The sequence below is a fragment of the Bos indicus genome, chromosome 6 (genome assembly GCF_029378745.1).
Source record: "Bos indicus isolate NIAB-ARS_2022 breed Sahiwal x Tharparkar chromosome 6, NIAB-ARS_B.indTharparkar_mat_pri_1.0, whole genome shotgun sequence".
In the NCBI taxonomy this organism is placed as follows: domain Eukaryota; kingdom Metazoa; phylum Chordata; class Mammalia; order Artiodactyla; family Bovidae; genus Bos; species Bos indicus.
The window spans coordinates 20,680,247-20,699,242 of record NC_091765.1 but is presented as its reverse complement, the minus strand read 5'-3'; the positions used below and the strand labels follow the sequence as shown (position 1 = coordinate 20,699,242).

Below are 18,996 nucleotides of genomic sequence, written 5' to 3'. Positions count from 1 at the left end.
TCTCCTCCCGCCTTCAATCTTTCCCAGCATCAGGGTCTTTTCAAATGAGTCAGCTCTTTGAATCAGGTGGCCCAAAGTATTGGAGTTTCAGCTTCAGCATCAGTCCTTCCAATGAATATTCAGGACTGATTTCCTTTAGGATGAACTGATTGACTCTCCTTGCAGTCCAAGGGACTCTCAAGAGTCTTCTCCAACACCACAGTTCAAAAGCATCAATTCTTCAACGCTCAGGTTTCTTTATAGTCCAACTCTCACATCCATGTATGACTACTGGAAAAACCATAGCTAGATGGACCTTTGTTGGTGAAGTAATGTCTCTGCTTTTTAATATGCTGTCTAGGTTAGTCATAGCTTTTCTTCCACAGAGCAAGCATCTTTTAATTTGATGGCAGCAGTCACCATCTGCAGTGATTTTGGAGCCCCAAAAAATAATGTCTGTCACTCTTTCCATTGTTTCCCCATCTATTTGCCATGAAATGATGGGACCGAATGCTATGATCTTTGTTTTCTGAATGTTGAGTTTTAAGCCAAGTTTTTCACTCTCCTCTTTCACGTTCATCAAGAGGCTCTTTAGTTCTTCACTTTCTGCCATAAGGGTGGTGTCATCTGCATATCTGAGGTTATTGATAATTCTCCCAACAGTCTTGATTCCAGCTTGTGCTTCATCTAGCCTGGCATTTCACATGATGTACTCTGCATATAAATTAAATAAGCAGGGTGACAATATACAGTCTTGACGTTCTCCTTTCCTGATTTGGAACCAGTCTGTTGTTTCATGGTCAGTTCTAACTCTTGCTTCTTGACCTGCATACAGATTTCTCAGGAGGCAGGTAAGGTGGTCTGGTATTCCCATCTTTCAGAATTTTTTACAGTTTGTTGTGATTCACACAGTCAAAGACTATGCCATAGTCAGTAAAGCAGAAGTAGATGTTTTTCTGGAACTCTCTTGCTTTTTTGATGCTCTAACGGATGTTGGCAATTTGATCTCTGGTTCCTCTGCCTTTTATTTACATGTAGTATAAAAATAGTCAAAACTATGTATGTGTGCGTGTGTGTGTGTGTATGCATAAATGTATGTGTGATCTATACTATACATAGAATGAAAATGGGCAAAACTATATATATACACACACATACTTTTTCACTTTTATATCACTTTCACATACATGTACACATGCATACACACTAAATTCAGTAGGTTTACAGTATCTATTGTATAAAGAGCTTCTTTAGTAGCTCAGTTGGTAGAGAATCCACTGGCAGTGCAGGAGATCTGGGTTTGATCCCTGGGTTGGGAAGATCCCCTAGGGAAGGGAGTGGCAACCCTCTCCAGTATTTTTGCCTGGAGAATTCCATGGGAAGAGGATACTGGCAGCCTGCAGTCCATGGAATCACAAAGATTTGGACACAATTGAGTGACTAAGCACCATGGAAACAATAGTATATACAGTATAAAGGGTTTCCCTAGTGGTTCAGTGGTAAAGAATTTGCCTGCCAATGCAGGAGACGCAGATTCGATCCCTGCATCAGGAAGATCCCCTGGAGAAGGAAATGGCAACCTACTCCAGTATTCTTACCTGGAGAATCTCATGAACAGAGGAGCCTGGCGGGCTACAGTCCATGGAATCGCAAAGAGTCGGACATGCCTGAGCGTATGGGCACAGGCACACATATAGTGTAAAAATAGGCAAAGCTAATCTCTTGTGATAGAAGCTACTGTTAGGAGGACAGGGCCTGAAAGGATGGGGTTTTGAAGGTCAAGTGGATGTTTTGTTTCTTAGTTTAAGTGCCACATGGGTATGTTTCATTTGTGAGTGATTGCAAGCTATAAAATCATGTGTACTTTTCTCCAGTTTATATTGCAATAAAATGTTTGTTTAAATGGTCTTTTTGAGTCAGTTGAAATAGTTCTTTTCTCATTTGATTGCGGCACAGCTTAATATAAAGTTAGACTTTTAAAATTAATTTGCACCCATTTTGGAATGTAGATACCCAGAATATGAGATTGATGGCCCAGTCAGTGCTACCCATAGTCATGAACTTGGTTCTTTGCTTTCTCAGGAGAACCTGTGCCTGTCAGGGGCTGGACCCAGACACCTGTGGTGCCTCCTTTTCTTTTGGTTGTTCATGGAGCATGTACTACAATGGATGTAAGTTTGCCAGAAGCAAGATCCCAAGAAAATTTAAGCTGCTTGGGGATGACCCAAAAGAGGTTTGTTTACTTCCTGATGTATAATCTGTTTATTTTCATGGAGAATTGATGAACACAGATGAAATGAATAATATGACATACTCTGTTAAACTCTCTTTATCAGAGAGAATTTCATCTCAAAGATGGATCAATAAAATTTTGGCTAAACTGTAGACACACATATAATGTTTTATAAAATTATGCATGATAACAACCATGTGATACCAAAGTGATAGGGTTTGAGCAACACAAACTCTTTCTGCTTACGGGTTTTTATTCTTTGTCTTTTATATTAATTCCAGAGTTTTACACAGCTGTCATTTCCATATTAAAATTATTAATATTTGACTGTTAAAACTTTCATCTTTTAAACCTGAATTATAGAAGCCATGTTTGTGACTGCCACATTCATAAAAGACTATTTCTAGTCACATTTTCAGCCCATGAGACTTGACAATTTAATGTTACTATAATTGCATTCAAGTAACTAAAACATATTTAGATTTTAATACAAAAATGTAGTTGAAATAAATGAACTCTGATTTCTCATTGACGTCACTGGGTTTGTCCTTTCTCTAGACTATCAATTTCTTGAAATATAACTTGTAAACTGGTATCAATTTAACAACTTTTGGGTAGCTTGTGTTCTAGGGTATGTTAATTGAATAACTGGAAAACCTCAGTATGTTTAGTGTTTAAATATGATAAAATTTTTAGTGAATCTGTACACAGTATAGTTTTCTTTCAAATTTTAGATGCAATTGAAATAGATATCTATACTATTGATATAATAATTTTTACATGTCCTTCTAATTGAAAAATGTGTTATCTCTATTATTTGTAATTATAATAGTAAGTGGAAATTTAATAAAGTGCAAAAGCTCTTCAAGTCACAAATTTTTTTCATAGAATTATAATATCTTAATAAGCTGTATTAATGTGCTAGATGTCCTCTTTTCATAAAGAAAAACACCCAACTATTTAATAAACCTAATGAATAGCAAATTTGCATGCTGTCTTCCACTTTAATTTTTCACACTGGAGAGCTTTTTCACCACTACTTCATAAATATTTATTCCTGTGTTTCATGTAAACCAAATCCAGGGGATGGCTCGTAACATCCTCTGTCTGTCAGATAGGAGGGCTTCAGTCAGAAATCTCCTCACCTTCTGAAATACAAACGTTTTTCTGACAGCTGGTTAAATCTCCCAAGGTTTTTAGAGAAATATGAACGTGAAATGAGAACTTCTAAGTATGAATGGAACAATGGACTATTATCACCTAGCATTTAAAAAAGCATATCTTTGTTGGGGGGGAGGGAATGTAACTGAACATTTTTCCTCTTTCAAACTTTACAAAATTTTTCACATATACCACATTATAGTTCTTAGAGTTTTATTTCATATTTGAATCACCTAGTGATTTTTAGTTCTATGGCGATATTTCAAATTCTGAAATGCTATTTTTATAAACATTTAAAAATATAAAGATTGGAAACAGGTTAAACCAAACGAATCCTTTCAACACCTCATCTTCCTTGGTCACTAACTGGAGAGGAGTAGAGAATGTGACCTTTTAAAATGATATGGCTTCATTCTCCTAATCTACTACTAGTATAGACATATTAATAAAATGCATGCAAAGTAGAAAATGGATTAATCTTATTAAAATAACAAAGTGACAGACATTTGCTGCTGCTGCTAAGTCACTTCAGTCATGTCCAACTCTGTGTGACCCCACAGACAGCAGCCCAACAGGCTCCCCCGTCCCTGGGATTCTCCAGGCAAGAACACTGGAGTAGGTTACCATTTCCTTCTCCAATGCATGAAAGTGAAAAGTGAAAGTGAAGTCGCTCAGCCGTGTCCGACTCTTAGTGACCCCATGGACTGCAGCCCACCAGGCTCCTCCGTTCATGGGATTCTCCAGGCAAGAGTACTGGAGTGGGGTGCCATTGCCTTAACAACACAAACAAAAATAGGTTATAAATGGTCTGTGCTTTTCACCTAGAAATCGTGTGTTAAGATGGCAGTTATTTAATAAGAGATGCTATTAGTGATTTGGATCTAAAATGTAGGTGAAAAAAATCTAATTAATCACCTTTCATATATGGATAGAATGGATTTGGGATTTAATATGCAGAATTATTCATTTTATACAGGAAGAGAAGCTGGAGTCTCATTTACAAAACCTGTCCACTCTTATGGCACCAACGTACAAGAAACTTGCACCTGACGCATATAATAATCAGGTAAGTTTAAACAGTTATTGACAGTTATGGAGACACTTTACTTACTCATTATTGATGACCTACCTGTCTTTCCAGAAATATTTTCGAAGCAATGCTTTTCTTTTATCTAACTTTTTCTCTTCCTAATTGTTGAAGCCACTGTAGTGTTCTGTTTTTGATACATGAAAGTTATACCATCCAAAAGAGCATAATTCTGGTCTTTTAATCTGTAAAGATAATGAGTTTTTAAGGCTCACAAGCTGTTTTGCTTACTAATCTTGTTCTCATATGGATAATTTTATCTCTATAGACAGGCTTTAGTGGTTAATTAAATTATATGATTCAAACTATAGTTCCAACCACCTGTTAACCACCTGTTAACTGTTCTCATAGCAAGGCTATACATATAAAGCTATGGGTGTACCACTTTGTAAGTGTATATACATGTGATGAGATATATTAGATTTTTCTAGTTTCCCCCTGTTTTCTAAGTGTGTGCCAGGTTGTGCCTATATGGAAGGCTTGGTGACTTGTTTAGAGGTGCTCATGAAGGAGGCAAAAGACCATGAAGTCTGCACGGTTTCAATAAACTCCTTCTTTAGAGGAGGAATGTAAAATGCCAACTATAGAAAAAAATGATAACAGCTGGGATAGAGGTATGCACACATTTCTGAAGGAATAAAAGCTTCTCCCTGAGTAGAGGAGAGCTGTAAATGACCTTGGAGGCCATACAAAGATCTTTGAACTTTAAAATCCTGAAGACAAGAGGCCTATCACTGGGGTGTTCTAAGTGTATATTGGGGGCAGTGAGGGTGAAGCGGTTTAACTCTATAAGGTTGAAAGTGAGTGTTAGTTGCTCAGTTGTGTCCAACTCTTTGCAACCCCGTGGACTGGAGCCTATCAGGCTCCTCTGTCCATGGGATTCCCCAGGCAAGAAAACTGGAGTGGGTTGCCATGCCCTCCTCCAGGGGATCTACCTGACCCAGGGATCAAGCCAGGCCTCCCACATTGCCAGCATATTTTTTACTGTCTGAGCCACCAGGGAAGTGGTGAGAGTGAAGTGTTTTAACTCTATATGGCTACTCAAGCCAAATAAATGAAATGCAGCTTAGATTAATGGAAGATTAAAGAAGTAAACTATTGCAGCCATTGGGCAAGACATGTTAAGGTCCTGACTTAACAAAATAGCAGCAGTGATAAAATGAAATAAATATATGAAATATTTGAGGTGGAACTGATAGTGACCAATTGGATTTGAGGATGAGCAAAGGAGAACTTGAGGATCCACCAAATTTCTGGCTTAGGTGGTTATTAATTAGTATTAGGAATCAGTGAAGAAAATTAAGTTTGGAGGAGATAATGAGAAGATAAATGTCATTTTGGACATGCTAGATTTGACATATTTCTAGGATAATTAGAAAAACAATCAGAAAAAAAAAATCCAAGTTAGCACTGTGGGAGTTATCAAAATGCAGGAAGTAGTTAGTAGTAAATGTAATTTTTCAGAGTGGAGATTATAAAGATGAGAAGGGGCTAATGATTTTGACATTTAACAGTTTAGGGGTGAGTGGAGGAAGAGAAACCATTGAAGAAATGGCTGGGGGCGGGGGGGGGCGGGGCGGGGTAGGAACAATGGAATAGGAGAGGTTAAAGATTTAAGAGGAAGACTGATAGATGGGGAAAGCTGGAAGTGATGAGAAGGTATTCAGAGTATGCAGCAGCGGGGATATGAGGAAGTATGAGGAAGTATGAAGGGCAACATTTTTGCAAACATTGTTATTTGCAGTACTTAACAATGTTAAAGACTCTAAGGGGACTAGATTGGTCTACAGCAGAGACGGGACCAATTCTAATTAACAGTTTAGTTATTCTTTAACATGTGGACATCAACATTTTCCTCAAACCCCAATTCACTTTTTTTTTTTAAGTAGCAAAGAGGGCAACTTTAATGATTGTCTCTTTATAAGTTGTTTTATGTCACACCTAGATTTTTAGAGATGTATATATGACTGTTTTAAATGTGGTTAATAACAGTGGGATTAATATTGTTATTTTACAACCTTACCTGTTTTAATCAGTGTCACAGGAAAGTATAAGGAATGGTTTGATACTGTTGTAAAACAGCTCTGGATAAGCAACACAATAAATCAAGCTATAAAAAGAAAATGAATTGAGTCTATATTGCTAGATTTCAAGTTTGGCCATTTTCTGTTGAATGAATTTTTTATAGAGGTTATTAATCAAATGGTTTTAGCTGAGAAATGGGACAGAACAAGCAGCATTGATGTTCACCTTACTCCTTTGATTCTTACTATAGACTGTATCATACAAACATGATTATTTAAGCATCTATATTCTCCTCTATTTGTGTTTGGAGTATTTTATGCATTTCCTAAACCTGGAATATCTAAAATACAAAGGAGCCTCAGATTTTTAAGTTATAACAACATGATTATGATTATATATAATTCCTTAGATATGTTTTAATATTTGTATATGAGCAAATGTGTAGATGTACTATGGGCTTCCCTGGTAACTCAGTGGTAAAGAATCTGCTTGCCAATGCAGGAGACCCAGGTTGATCCCTGGGTCAGGAAGATCCCCTGGAGAATTGGCAACCCACTCTAGTATTCTTGCTTGGGAAATCCCATGGACAAAGGAGCCTAACCAGTTGGCATAAAGTTTTGGTTAAGCACAATCAATAATGTCTAGAGATCTACTGTATAATTGTACCTATAATCAACAAATTTAAACATTTTCTAAAATTGTAGCTCTCATGTTGTGTTACCACCATAAAATGCATACATACATTCATACATTAAAAAATAGACATAGTGTCTATATAAACTAAACCATCTAATGGCTAAGGATGAATAAGGTGTTTTTTTAATTTCATGGTAGGTACTATTGGAAATATTTATCCATATAGCTTAACATGGTTTAGAGATCTGAAAAACAGCCATGTGATCGTTCCTACAGAATATGTAAAACATAAAAGTTATGGATGCTGCCAAGGTCTGTTATTTGGTCTTTGCCTCCTTTTCCCCAACTGAATATTATACCTTTATTTCTCACATATGCATGTTTTTCCTTGCTTTAGTCCTTGATTTCATAAAGTCTTACTGCTAAAGTTAAGCTTCATTGGGTCTTCACAGCATTTTTTCTGTCAGCTCCCTGATATGAGAATATATTTTCTTAATTTAAATACACCTTCATATCTTCCAGTAGATTTGTATTTCTCTGTCTTTTCTATGATTATCTTACCACTAAAGTTTAGGCCTGAATTAGCAGGCTTAAATCTTAAAATCATGTGCTTTCATCATACGTGGAGATGACATTTTAGACCAAGAGAACTTTCTATGACAGTGGAACTATTTCCTATCTACACTGTTTAGAATGGTAGTTACTAGCTACATGCAGTTACTGAATACTTCATATGTGGATAGTGCAGTTGATTTAATGAAATTTTCATTTTAATTAATTTAAATTTAAATTGCCACATGTGGCTGCTAGCTACCAAATTGAACAGCACAGCTTTACACCATCAGAAAGTCATCCACTTAGAATTGTCTTCCAGACCGATTAATTTCCAGTCATTCATTCACAGACTCCTGCATGGTGTTTCTTCTAAGATGGCATAAGTCTAAAACTCAAATAGATTTTGTATCATTTTTATTCAAGGAACAGAATAAAGCTAACTAGACCACAGCATGGACTAAATAGTCACAAACCACTGTGGTTTGTGAAATAGAGTGGTTGTTTACCTTTAGCCAGTCTCTCAAAAATGTTGTATAAACCTAATAGTAAATAATATTCAAGCCATCACAAACTTTATCATGTTATGACTTCAGCTTCTAGCCATGGTGGATTAGCAGAAACTGATTTACTTTCACACATTTTAAAAAAAAAGGAAAAATACACAAAACAGTAGTTTTTAGATATAAGACAATAAGAAACTCAAGATACTAACACTTAAGAGAAGGGAATTTTAAAAGGTAAACTTACAGTTACCCCAGCTTACTTCCTAAAGAGCACATTAGGCTTCAGGCAGGAAGGAGGAACCTACACAGATGCCATGGTTTTCTCTGTGTTAGGATACGAAGTTCAGAATTCGGTAAAAGTGCTGGAATTCACAATTCAGAGTCCCAAAGAGAAGAATGCTTCATTGAGAAGAGCTCCAGAGATCTGTAGAGTCTTCAGCTGTGTACTGAATGTTCCATGCATGTGAAGAGATTACCAGGGCCATGGAAAGAATCATCAAAAGAGGCAAAACAATCCTTTGATTTTATACAGGACTTGGACTAGTTATTGTTAATACCATCCAGAAGGAAAAGACACCCTAACATGAAAGATATTAAGTAGAGTATTTAGAATTTCCTGGCCTTGGTAACAGAAGTAGATTAGGCTGTTCTGTTTCCATCTAATAATGTTTAAAAGCAAGCCTTGAAAGGATCAAACTGATTCCAACAAACTTAGTGGGGGTGGGGGGTGGTTTTCCCAGATGGCGCAGTGGCAAAGAAACCGTCTGCCAATGCAGGAGATGCAAGAGATGTGGGTTTGATCCCTCAGTCAGGAAGATCCCCTGGAGGAGGAAATGGCAACCCACTCCAGTATTCTTACCTGGGAAATTCCATGGCAAAGGAGCTTGGCAGGCTACAGTCCATGGGGTCACAAAGAGTCAGACACAACTGAGTACACACACATAACAGCATCTCAGAACAAAAAAAAAATTTTTTAGATGGAATTAATAGTGTATAGTAACTCATCAAAAATTACCAGATATACAAAGAAACTAGAAAACATGATCCATAATTGGGGGCAGGGGTAGGGAGCAATCAACAGAAATAGTTCCAGAAATGATATATGATAAGAATATATTGACAAGGGCATTAAAATCGCTAATATTTCATTTGCTCAAGACAATAGAGGAAAGTATGAGCATGACTTTAAAAACAGCTAAGAAGATATCAGACCCATACTGAACTTCTAGAGATGAAAAACATAATATCTGAATAAAAAATACAGTAGATGGAATTAACAGCAGATTAGTGAGCTTGAATATGTGGTGATAGAAATGTCCCAGTGTGAAAGAGGAAAAGCAAAACTGAAAAATAAAATGAATTGATCAAATGCCTATGGCACAGTATTATTACCCTAATATATGTGTAATTAGAATCCCAGGAGGAGGACAGAGAATATTTTAAAATATAATGGCCAATTACTCTTCAAGTTTGTTCAAAACAATAAACCCATTGATCCCAGAAGAAGCTCAGCAAGCCCCAAATAGAGGTTGTGGGGAGCGGGGGTAGAGATTAACAAAGAATGCTACATAAAGTCATATTAAAATCAAAAACATGAAGAGCAGATGGAGGAGGGGAAAGAAAAGACATTATTTATAGAGAAAAAATGATAATAGACATAAACAAATGCAAGAAAAAAAAAAGAAACATCTTTAAAGTACTGGGAAAAATAAATAAATAAAACTATCAACCTTGAAATCGGTAAAGACTCTAAAAACTGAAGGCAAAATAAAAATTTTTTTTCAGACCTACCAAAGTTGAAATAATTTGCCACCAGCAGACTAACACTTCAAAAATGTTAAAGGAAGCCCTCTGATAGAAAAATACTAGACAGAAATCTGCATTGACAAAAAGGAATGAAGACATCATAAATCGTAGATATTTAAGAAAAAAGACTTTTTCCCTTATTTAAAAAATTTTCTTTAAAAGATAATTTGGTATTTTAAAATATATTTAAAATGTAATTTAAGGCTCATAACATGTAAAAGTGCAGAAGCTGGGGAATTGGAAGTATACGGTTGTAAGATTCTTATATATGGAATAATATAATACTATATGGATAAACTATTACACTGCACTATAAACTTTAAAATAAGCAGCCACTAAAAAAAAGTGTATAGCCCCCCAGTAAAGAGATGAGAATAGAATCCCAAAGCATTTTTAAAAATATGGAACCAAAGATAAAACAAATATAAAACAAATAGCATATGGTATATTTAATCCCAGCAATATAAAAAAAACACATTAAAAGTAAATTTTTTTACCACTCCCAACTTAAAAGGTAGAGCTTGTAATATTGAATAATCACACTGATGTAAAACAATTATGATTTTAAAAAGCAAGAACCAAGAAATATTGTACTAATGTCAATCAAAAGCTGGAGTGATATCAATAGCAAGGTAGATTTCATGGCAGAGAATATTATAAAGATGATTTCATAGTGATAAAAAGGTCAGGTTAGCAAGACAACATAATCCTAACTATGTATATAATAAATAGCTTCAAATTATATTAAACAAAAACTGATAGAACTAAGAAATCTCCAACCGCAATCAATTTTCAGTATATCTTTCTCAATGACTGTTAGAACAAGTGGACAGAAAATTAATAAGGGAACAGAAGACTTGAACAGCACTTTCAACCAAATTGATGTTATTGGCATGTATAAAACTCCCCACACAATGACAGAGTTAACATTAATTTCAAGTGTACAAGGATGATTTACCAAGATAATTGTTTGGTGACCCAGAATATTAACTATCAGTAAATTTAAAAGTCACGAAGTATGTTCTCTGACCCTACAAAGTAAAAATCACAAATCTCAACAAAGAAACTATTTCAGACTGAATGAAAATGAAGATGTGGCATTGAAATCTGTGGGATGCAACTTTGAATCTTTGCTTAAAGAAAGATTTATAGCATCAAACAGTTATATCAAAAGAGTATAAAGCCTCAAATCAGTGATCTTCTACCCTGTGAAACTTGGAGAAAAGGAATACTTTTAGCCTTATAAGAAACAGAAGGAAAGAAAAGCAGAAGTTAGAAACAGAAATCAATAAAATAGAATGCAGAAAACAAAATATATCAGTGAAGCCAAAAGCTATTTCTTTGAGTCAGTTTAATCAATAAAAAAATAGAAGATACAAATTGTCAATATCAAGAATTAGAGATGAGAAATCACTGTAGATCCTACAAATTAGTAATAGAAAATATTATTAAAACTTTATGAAAATAAAATCAATGACTTAGATGAAATGAACAAAGTCCTTAAAAGGCACAAATTACCAAAGGTTACTAAAGAAAAAATAAGTAGGACGTGGAAGAAACCTAGATGTCCACCGACAGATGAATGGATAAAGAAGTTGTGGTACATATATACAATGGAATATTACCTCAGCCATAAAAATGAACACATTTGAGTCAGTTCTAGTGAGGTGGATGAACCTAGAGCCTATTACACAGAGTGAAGCAAGTCATATACATTAGCATATGTAAAATAGACAGCTAATGGGAAGCTGCTGTATAACACAAGGAGCTCAGCACAGTACTCTGTGACGATGTAGAGGGCTGGGATGGGTGCGGGGTTTGGGGGAGGGTAGGGATATCTGTCTATTTATGACTGAGTCACATTGTTGCATGGCAGAAGCCAATACAACATTCTAAAGCAATTATCCTCCAATTAAAAATAAATTTTAAGAAAGAAAATAAATACCACAAATAATTCTGTGTCTAGTAAAGAAATTATAAGTAAAAACTTTCTCAAAAAGAAAACTCCAAACCCAAATGATTTTCCTTCCAAATTTTACCCATTATTTAAGAAAGAGATAACAATGGAAATTCTTCTAGAAAATAGCAAAGGAGTAAATACTTCCCAATTCCTTCTGTGAGACTGGAAATATCCTGATACTAAAATCAGACAAGGACATCAAAGAAAAAATAAAGTCCAATGATCTTCATGAATATTACTATGAAAGTTCTTAACAAAATTTCATGCAAATACATCCAATAATGGTGTAAAAGGAATAATACATCATAATCAAATGGAGTTTATTTCAGGAACAGTTAGTTCATTTAACAGTCAAAGATCAATCAATGTGATTCACTGTATTAACCAACATATTGGGGGAAAAAATATTCAACAGAGAAAAGGCATTTGACAAGATTTAACATTCATAGAAGGAAAATTTCTCAGCCTAATAAAGGGCATAGATGAAAAACCTAAAGCTAACATGAGTAATGGTGAAAGACTGAAAGCGACTGAGCGACTTCACTTTCACTTTTCATTTTCATGCCTTGGAGAAGGAAATGGCAACCCACTCCAGTGTTCTTGCCTGGAGAATCCCAGGGACGGGGGAGCCTGGTGGGCGCACGTCTATGGGGTTGCGCAGAGTTGGACACGACTGAAGCGACTTAGCAGCAGTAGCAGCAGCAACTAAAGTGCTTAGTGTTTTTACAGCATGGCGGCAAGTTAAAGAAGCATTTCACTCCTTAACTTGTTCAAGGTAGAACTGTAATTTGCTTTACTCTATTTTATGACATGAAACTTTTTAATGTTATTTTGTGATAAAAAGTAAGTGTTTGCTCAGTTCTGTCTGACTCTTTGTGACCCCATGGACTATAGCCCACCAGGCTCCTCTATCTATGGAATTCTCCAGGTAAGAATACTGGAGTGGGTTGCCATTTCCTACTCCAGGGCATCTTCCTGACCCAGAGATCGAACCTGGGTTGATCTGCATTGATCAAATTTGCATTGGAGGCAGATTCTTTACCATCTGAGCCATGCATCCATTTTGTGATGGAATCATGCCCATTATCTAAGGTAGACCTTTGACATCTGTGAAAACTCAATAAATGGAAACCTAAAATTAAAAAAACACATTACTCAGAATAAGAAAAGGACGACTATTCTTACCACTTCTAGTTAACATCTTTCTTTTAACTTCTCAACTAGGTTTTACTGTTTGTTGACAATGTTCTCTGTGCCACATTTATAAATATAAGTTTAATATACAGTTGTCATACAGTAATAAAAATATATAATTCTTTATCAAATGGATGTTTGCTTAATAAAATTCAAGATAGGTTTTCAGTTTTCATCTTAGCAACAAGCTTTTTGTGGCATCCTAATTTTTTTAATTGAGGTATAGTTGATTTACCACATGAGTTTCACATGTACAACACAGATATTCACAACTATTGAAGATTATACTTCATTTATAATTATTGTAAATTTTCAGCTGTGCTCCTTGTGCTGTATAAATATCCTTGTAGCTTATTCTATTTAACATCTAACTGGAAATTTTAGACAGTGCAGAAGGCAAGGATACAGATTTGAATATGAAGAAATAAAACTGTCCTTATTTGCAGACAACATGTGTATCTACATGGAAAATTCCAAAGAATCTACCAAAAAAAACACCTAGAACTAATAAATGGTTTACAACAGTTGCAAATTATATTTTCTATATACTAGCAATAAACAATTAAAAGTTGAAATGAAAACCAGTAGCATCAAAAATGAAATCCATAGCTACATATTTGACAGAACTATATAAGACCTATGCACTGAAAACTACACAACACTGCTGAGAGACATTATAGAAGACTTAAATAACTGGAAGATATGCAGTGTTCATGGATCACAAGACTAAATATTATTTGTCAGTTTTTCCCAAATTAATCAATGGATTCAGTACATGACCTACCAATATCTTACCAGGTGTTCTGAAGGAGTTGACAAGGTGACGCCAAAATATAGAGAGAGAAGTGTAAAGAACGCATAGTAGTCAAACAGTTTTTTAAAGACCAAAATTTGAATATTTATACTCCAGGATTTCAAGATTTACTACAAATCTACATTTACTAGTAATTAAGACAGTTAGTTATTGGCCTACACACACATACACGTGCCTGTACACTGCTGCTGCTGCTGCTGCTAAGTCGCTTCAGCCGTGTCTGACTCTGTGCGACCCCATAGACGGCAGCCCATTAGACTCCTCTGTCCCTGGGATTCTCCAGGCAAGAACACTGGAGTGGGTTGCCATTTCCTTCTCCAATGCATGAAAGTAAAAAGTGAAAATGAAGTCGCTCAGTCGTGTCCGACTCTTCGAGGCCCCATGGACTGCAGCCTACCAGGCTCCTCCATCCATGGGATTTTCCAGGCAAGAGTACTGGAGTGGGGTGCCATTGCCTTCTTGTATTACATAACAAAAGATCAGAATAGATAGTCTGGAAATAGATTCAACATGTATGGTCAAGTGATTTTCAACAAAGGCAATTCAATGGGATAAGTATAAACTTTTTTTACCCACTGGTGTTTGAACAGTTGAATATCCACATGGAAAAAAAATTCTTTGACTCTTATTCTGACACCCTATATGAAAATTAACTCAAAATGGATCCATTTGTATAAAATTCTAGAAAATACAAACTAATCTCTAGTGACAAAGCGGATCAGTAGTTTGCGCTTGAGAAGAAAGTCATGTGGCTCAGCTGATAAAGAATCTGCCTGAAATGTGGGAGACCCCAGTTCAACCCCTGGGTTGGGAAGATCCCCTGGAGAAGGGAGAGGCTACCCACTCCAGCATTCTGGCCTGGAGAATTCCACGGACTGTATAGTCCATGGGGTCACAAAGAGTCAGACACGACTGAGTGACTTTCACTTACTTACTTACTGGAGAACAAAGTAGGAGGCATGAAAGTAAAGAGGCATGAGGAAACTTTGGGGAAAGATGGGTATGTACATTATTTTGTTTGTGGCAATGGTTTCACATATATATATAGTGTACTGTTTGATATATATATATATTAAACATGTATTTAAAGTATAAGTCAATTATATCTCAATAACACTCGAAAAACTTTACTATGTCAAAGCATTTGCCCCATTTCACCTCATTCCATTGTGTTTGGGAATATAAAATATAATACTAAGGAATTTTTTGACCTGCTTGGTATACCTGTCTTAAACTGTTTTCTCAAATGTGTGCCTAAGAATTTCAGATGCCTCAGTCCTTCCCACTCATAGACACACTTCTGTTTTTCAGATTGAATATGAACACAGAGCACCAGAGTGCCGTCTGGGTCTGAAGGAAGGCCGTCCATTCTCAGGGGTCACCGCGTGTTTGGACTTCTGTGCTCACGCCCACAGAGACTTGCAAAACATGCAGAATGGCAGCACACTGGTAGGTGGAGCTGAGGACAGGTTAGCAGCGTGTGCTATTGAAGAGTAGAGGACGGAAGCTGGCAGCATTTAATTAGAGTACTCTGCTTCCTGCAGATGTCATCGTAGCGACCAGTGTTTTCATGAATGATTGCTGGTGCAAGTGACCTTACTTGGCATAACTAGTACTCGCGTAACAGGTTGGCATATCAGTGGAAAACTGTTGAGAAGTACGTGAAAATCATGAACATTCTTGGTGCTAATCTAAACTGGTGACTAAACATTGCTAGCTATAATTGGATGTCAAAAAACAGCATTCAGAATTTAGTATCAAATATCTGGTAGGTTATAATCAGTTCATCAAAAAGTCATACACAAGCCAAGATACCAGTCTAACCTACATAGAGAAGATATATGAAAAATGTGTCGCCTTTGTCACAGTAACCACTATAGAAGGGTCAAAGTCCAAAACCACCTATTGTAGCTACATATTACAGTCAGGGAAATGAATTGCCCTTAATTGGAAACTTTGCTAAGGGGAGAAAATGGATCCATCTTAGGAGGGAGCAGTGTGTTCTATACCAATAAAACTCAGGGTGTGGCCTTGCACCTAGGGTGATAATGACCCAGGATGGAGATAAAGAATGAAAAAGCTCAAGTATAGAAACTATAAATTAATCAACCTAATGAGTCATCAGTTCATGAGGTTCTGATGGCAAGTATACTGGAATGGTTTGCCATTCCCTCCTCCAGAATGCCAAAGAATTGAAGCCTTCAAACTGTGGTGCTGGAGAAGACTCCTGAAAGTCCCCTGGACAGCAAGGAGAGCAAACCAGTCAGTCTTAAATCAACCCTGAATACTCATTGGTAGGACTGATGCTGAAGGTGAAGCTCCAGTATTTTGGTCATCTGATGCAAACAGCCAACTCATTGGAAAAGTCCCTGATACTGAGAAAGATTGAGGGCAGAAGGAGAAGAGGGCATCAGAGGATGAGATGGCTGGGTGGCATCACCAGTGCAATGGACATGAACTTGGGCAAACTTCAGGAGGTGGTGAGGGACAGGCATATCTGGTATGCTGCAGTCCATGGGGTCACAAAGAATCAGACATGACTGAGCGACGGAACAACAGTGAGTCATCAACATAGATTTAAGTGTATCTGAGGAAGATGAGACCTAACGTGGAAAATATAAGGCAGGCACTATAGTTCTATTACAGAGGAGAAAATAATTCAGAGAGGCAGTAGAAGTAATTTGAGGAAGCTGGTTTGAAATTTTTGTTGAAAAGCAGAGAAGGTATTAATACCTATAATTTAGAGCAGGGGTTGGACACTTTCTGTTAAAAAGCTTTGCAGGCCACATAGGATCTCTGTAATGTTCTTTGGGTCCCTCCCAATAAAAAGTTCTTTAAAAATGAAAAAAAAAAATCTTAATTCACTGGCCATACAAAAAAACAGGCTGCAAGGCAGACTGGCCACTAACCCAAGTTTGCTAACTTTTGATCCAGGAGAACAAACACGAGGCTTATCATCTATAATATCTTATATCATCACTAATCAGGTATTGAACATCTGCTCATTTGGAGGCTCAAATGATAGATGGAGCTATAGTTGGTCCTGAAGATAACCAGATTCCTCTTCAGCAAGGAGATGGGGAGCAGGCAGAGGAAGAAGAAATTTTTAAGTGGAGGGGAATTTACCTCTGATAGACTGCAATTTCTGTAAGGTTAGATGGAAGCTGCACAAGAGAAGTAGAAGTGAGTAGGGATAAATTGTGGGAAAAGGTGACAGATGGTCAGAGACAAGAATTTGGGATGACTTATGTGTACCATTTTAATACCATCACACGTTAAACTTATTTACAAACATAAATCTAACAATCACATTCCTTTCAAGCATATCTCTCAATGATTTTTATGTTACCTTGGGTTTTAAATAATTGTGGTCACATTTTCTCAATTAAAAACACTCAATACTCAAAGCTAGTATTTCAAAACCAACAGTCTTTCAAAGCCAATGTGATTGTGGCCAACCAAAAAAAAAAAAGTACCATCAAGTTATCAGAGCAGCAGAAGTAGCTTTTTTTCCTTTTTAGAAAAGAAATGAGAAAGAAGAGAAACAATAAGTTAGATTTCACAGAGTATAGAGGAGAGAAAAGAAAGGTGGAAACAGCATTAAGTTACATATGAATCAAATCTTTAGTTTTACATTATTTAGATTTCACTTTGGTATCTGGTGCAAATTTCCTAAACACAGTTAAGGAGAGTTAGGTGTGAAGAAAGATGTGAAATTTCTTTGTGCACAAAAGTATGAAATGAGGCGAATGTGATATTACCAAAAACAGAGGAAGTCGTTTTGGTGGAGGAAACTTGTAGTTTCTTTTTTGAAGAGGCTTCACCTCTAGCACATCTATTTTGTTAAGTGTGAAAAGTGGAAGATTGCTACACTTTGGGTACAGTACAGTTTCTTCCCTTAGAAATGTCTGTGAGGAACAGGGTCACTACAAGTAACAATTCCTGATAGATTAAAAAAAAAAAATGAACTTATTTATCTTGATGTACCATTTTGATGCAGTCTTCATTAATAGACAAACATGGTTTTAGGGTAACAAACCAATCTGGTCCAGTAGGCCAGCACCATGAATCTAAATACTGAGGAGAAACTCACACACACCAGCTTTCATTTGGACTGAAACTGAAGCTGTGCTCTCTTACTCCCCTGCCAGGTATGCACCCTCACCAGAGAAGACAATCGAGAAATTGGAGGAAAACCTGAGGATGAGCAGCTCCATGTTCTGCCTCTCTACAAAGTCTCTGATGTTGATGAATTTGGCAGTGTAGAAGCTCAGGAGGAGAAAAAACGAAACGGTGCCATTCAGGTACTGAGTTCTTTTCGGCGGAAGGTCAGGATGTTAGCAGAGCCGGTCAAGACGGGCCGACAGAGGAAACTAGAAGCCAAGAAAGCTGCAGCTGAAAAGCTTTCCTCTTTGGAGACCAGCACAAATAAGAGTGAAAAAGAAAAGTCAGCCGCATCTCGTCTGAAACAGACTGAAAATGCAAGCCAGGCTAAACAGCTGGCAGGTAAATCTAACGTGAAGTGCTGTAGATTCTTGTGTTAGATGACACATTTTAAAAGTGAACATTGTTGATTCTGGAAGGTTAAGTTCAGCCATGGTCTTCATTCCATACCAGAATTTTCTCTAAGGTAGCAAGGCCCAGGCTTTGTTCTTGGAGATGTAATGAGATGTTGCACCATTAGCCCCAGTTTGAGGAGGAAGTTTGGATTTTATTTTCTAATAAATGGCAGAGTTTTATGGTAAGTGATGTGGTGAAATTAGAGTTATTAGCAATGACTGGCAAGCCAAATTGGAGGTAGAGTAACTAATAGCTTGGAGACAGATGCAGTCAACCAAGAGGGAGATAAAAAGAGCTTGAACTTTGGTGTAGTGCAGATGATAGAAGCGAATTCTTCCAAAATGATTATCAATACATCAGTGAAAAACCCATTAGAATGAAGGAGAAAAAATAGTTAAAGATGACTCTAAAGTTATAAGCCCAGATAATAGTACTATTTATTGAGATATGGAAGGGGAAGGGCAGGAGAACAAGATACCTTTC

At 36.6% G+C, this 18,996-nt stretch overlaps 1 protein-coding gene across 4 annotated transcripts in view; it reads left to right on the top strand.

Annotated features, from left to right (window-relative positions):
- The window catches only part of TET2 (tet methylcytosine dioxygenase 2), a 143,919-nt gene that overhangs the window by 118,655 nt on the left and 6,268 nt on the right, over positions 1-18,996 (top strand). For all 4 annotated transcript variants that reach the window (XM_019962356.2, XM_070791124.1, XM_019962357.2 and 1 more), the window contains exons 7-10: positions 2,062-2,212; positions 4,350-4,439; positions 15,265-15,402; positions 18,105-18,459. In XM_019962356.2, coding sequence (XP_019817915.2) covers positions 2,062-2,212; positions 4,350-4,439; positions 15,265-15,402; positions 18,105-18,459 — 734 coding nt within the window. The remainder of the gene's footprint in view (positions 1-2,061; positions 2,213-4,349; positions 4,440-15,264; positions 15,403-18,104; positions 18,460-18,996) is intronic.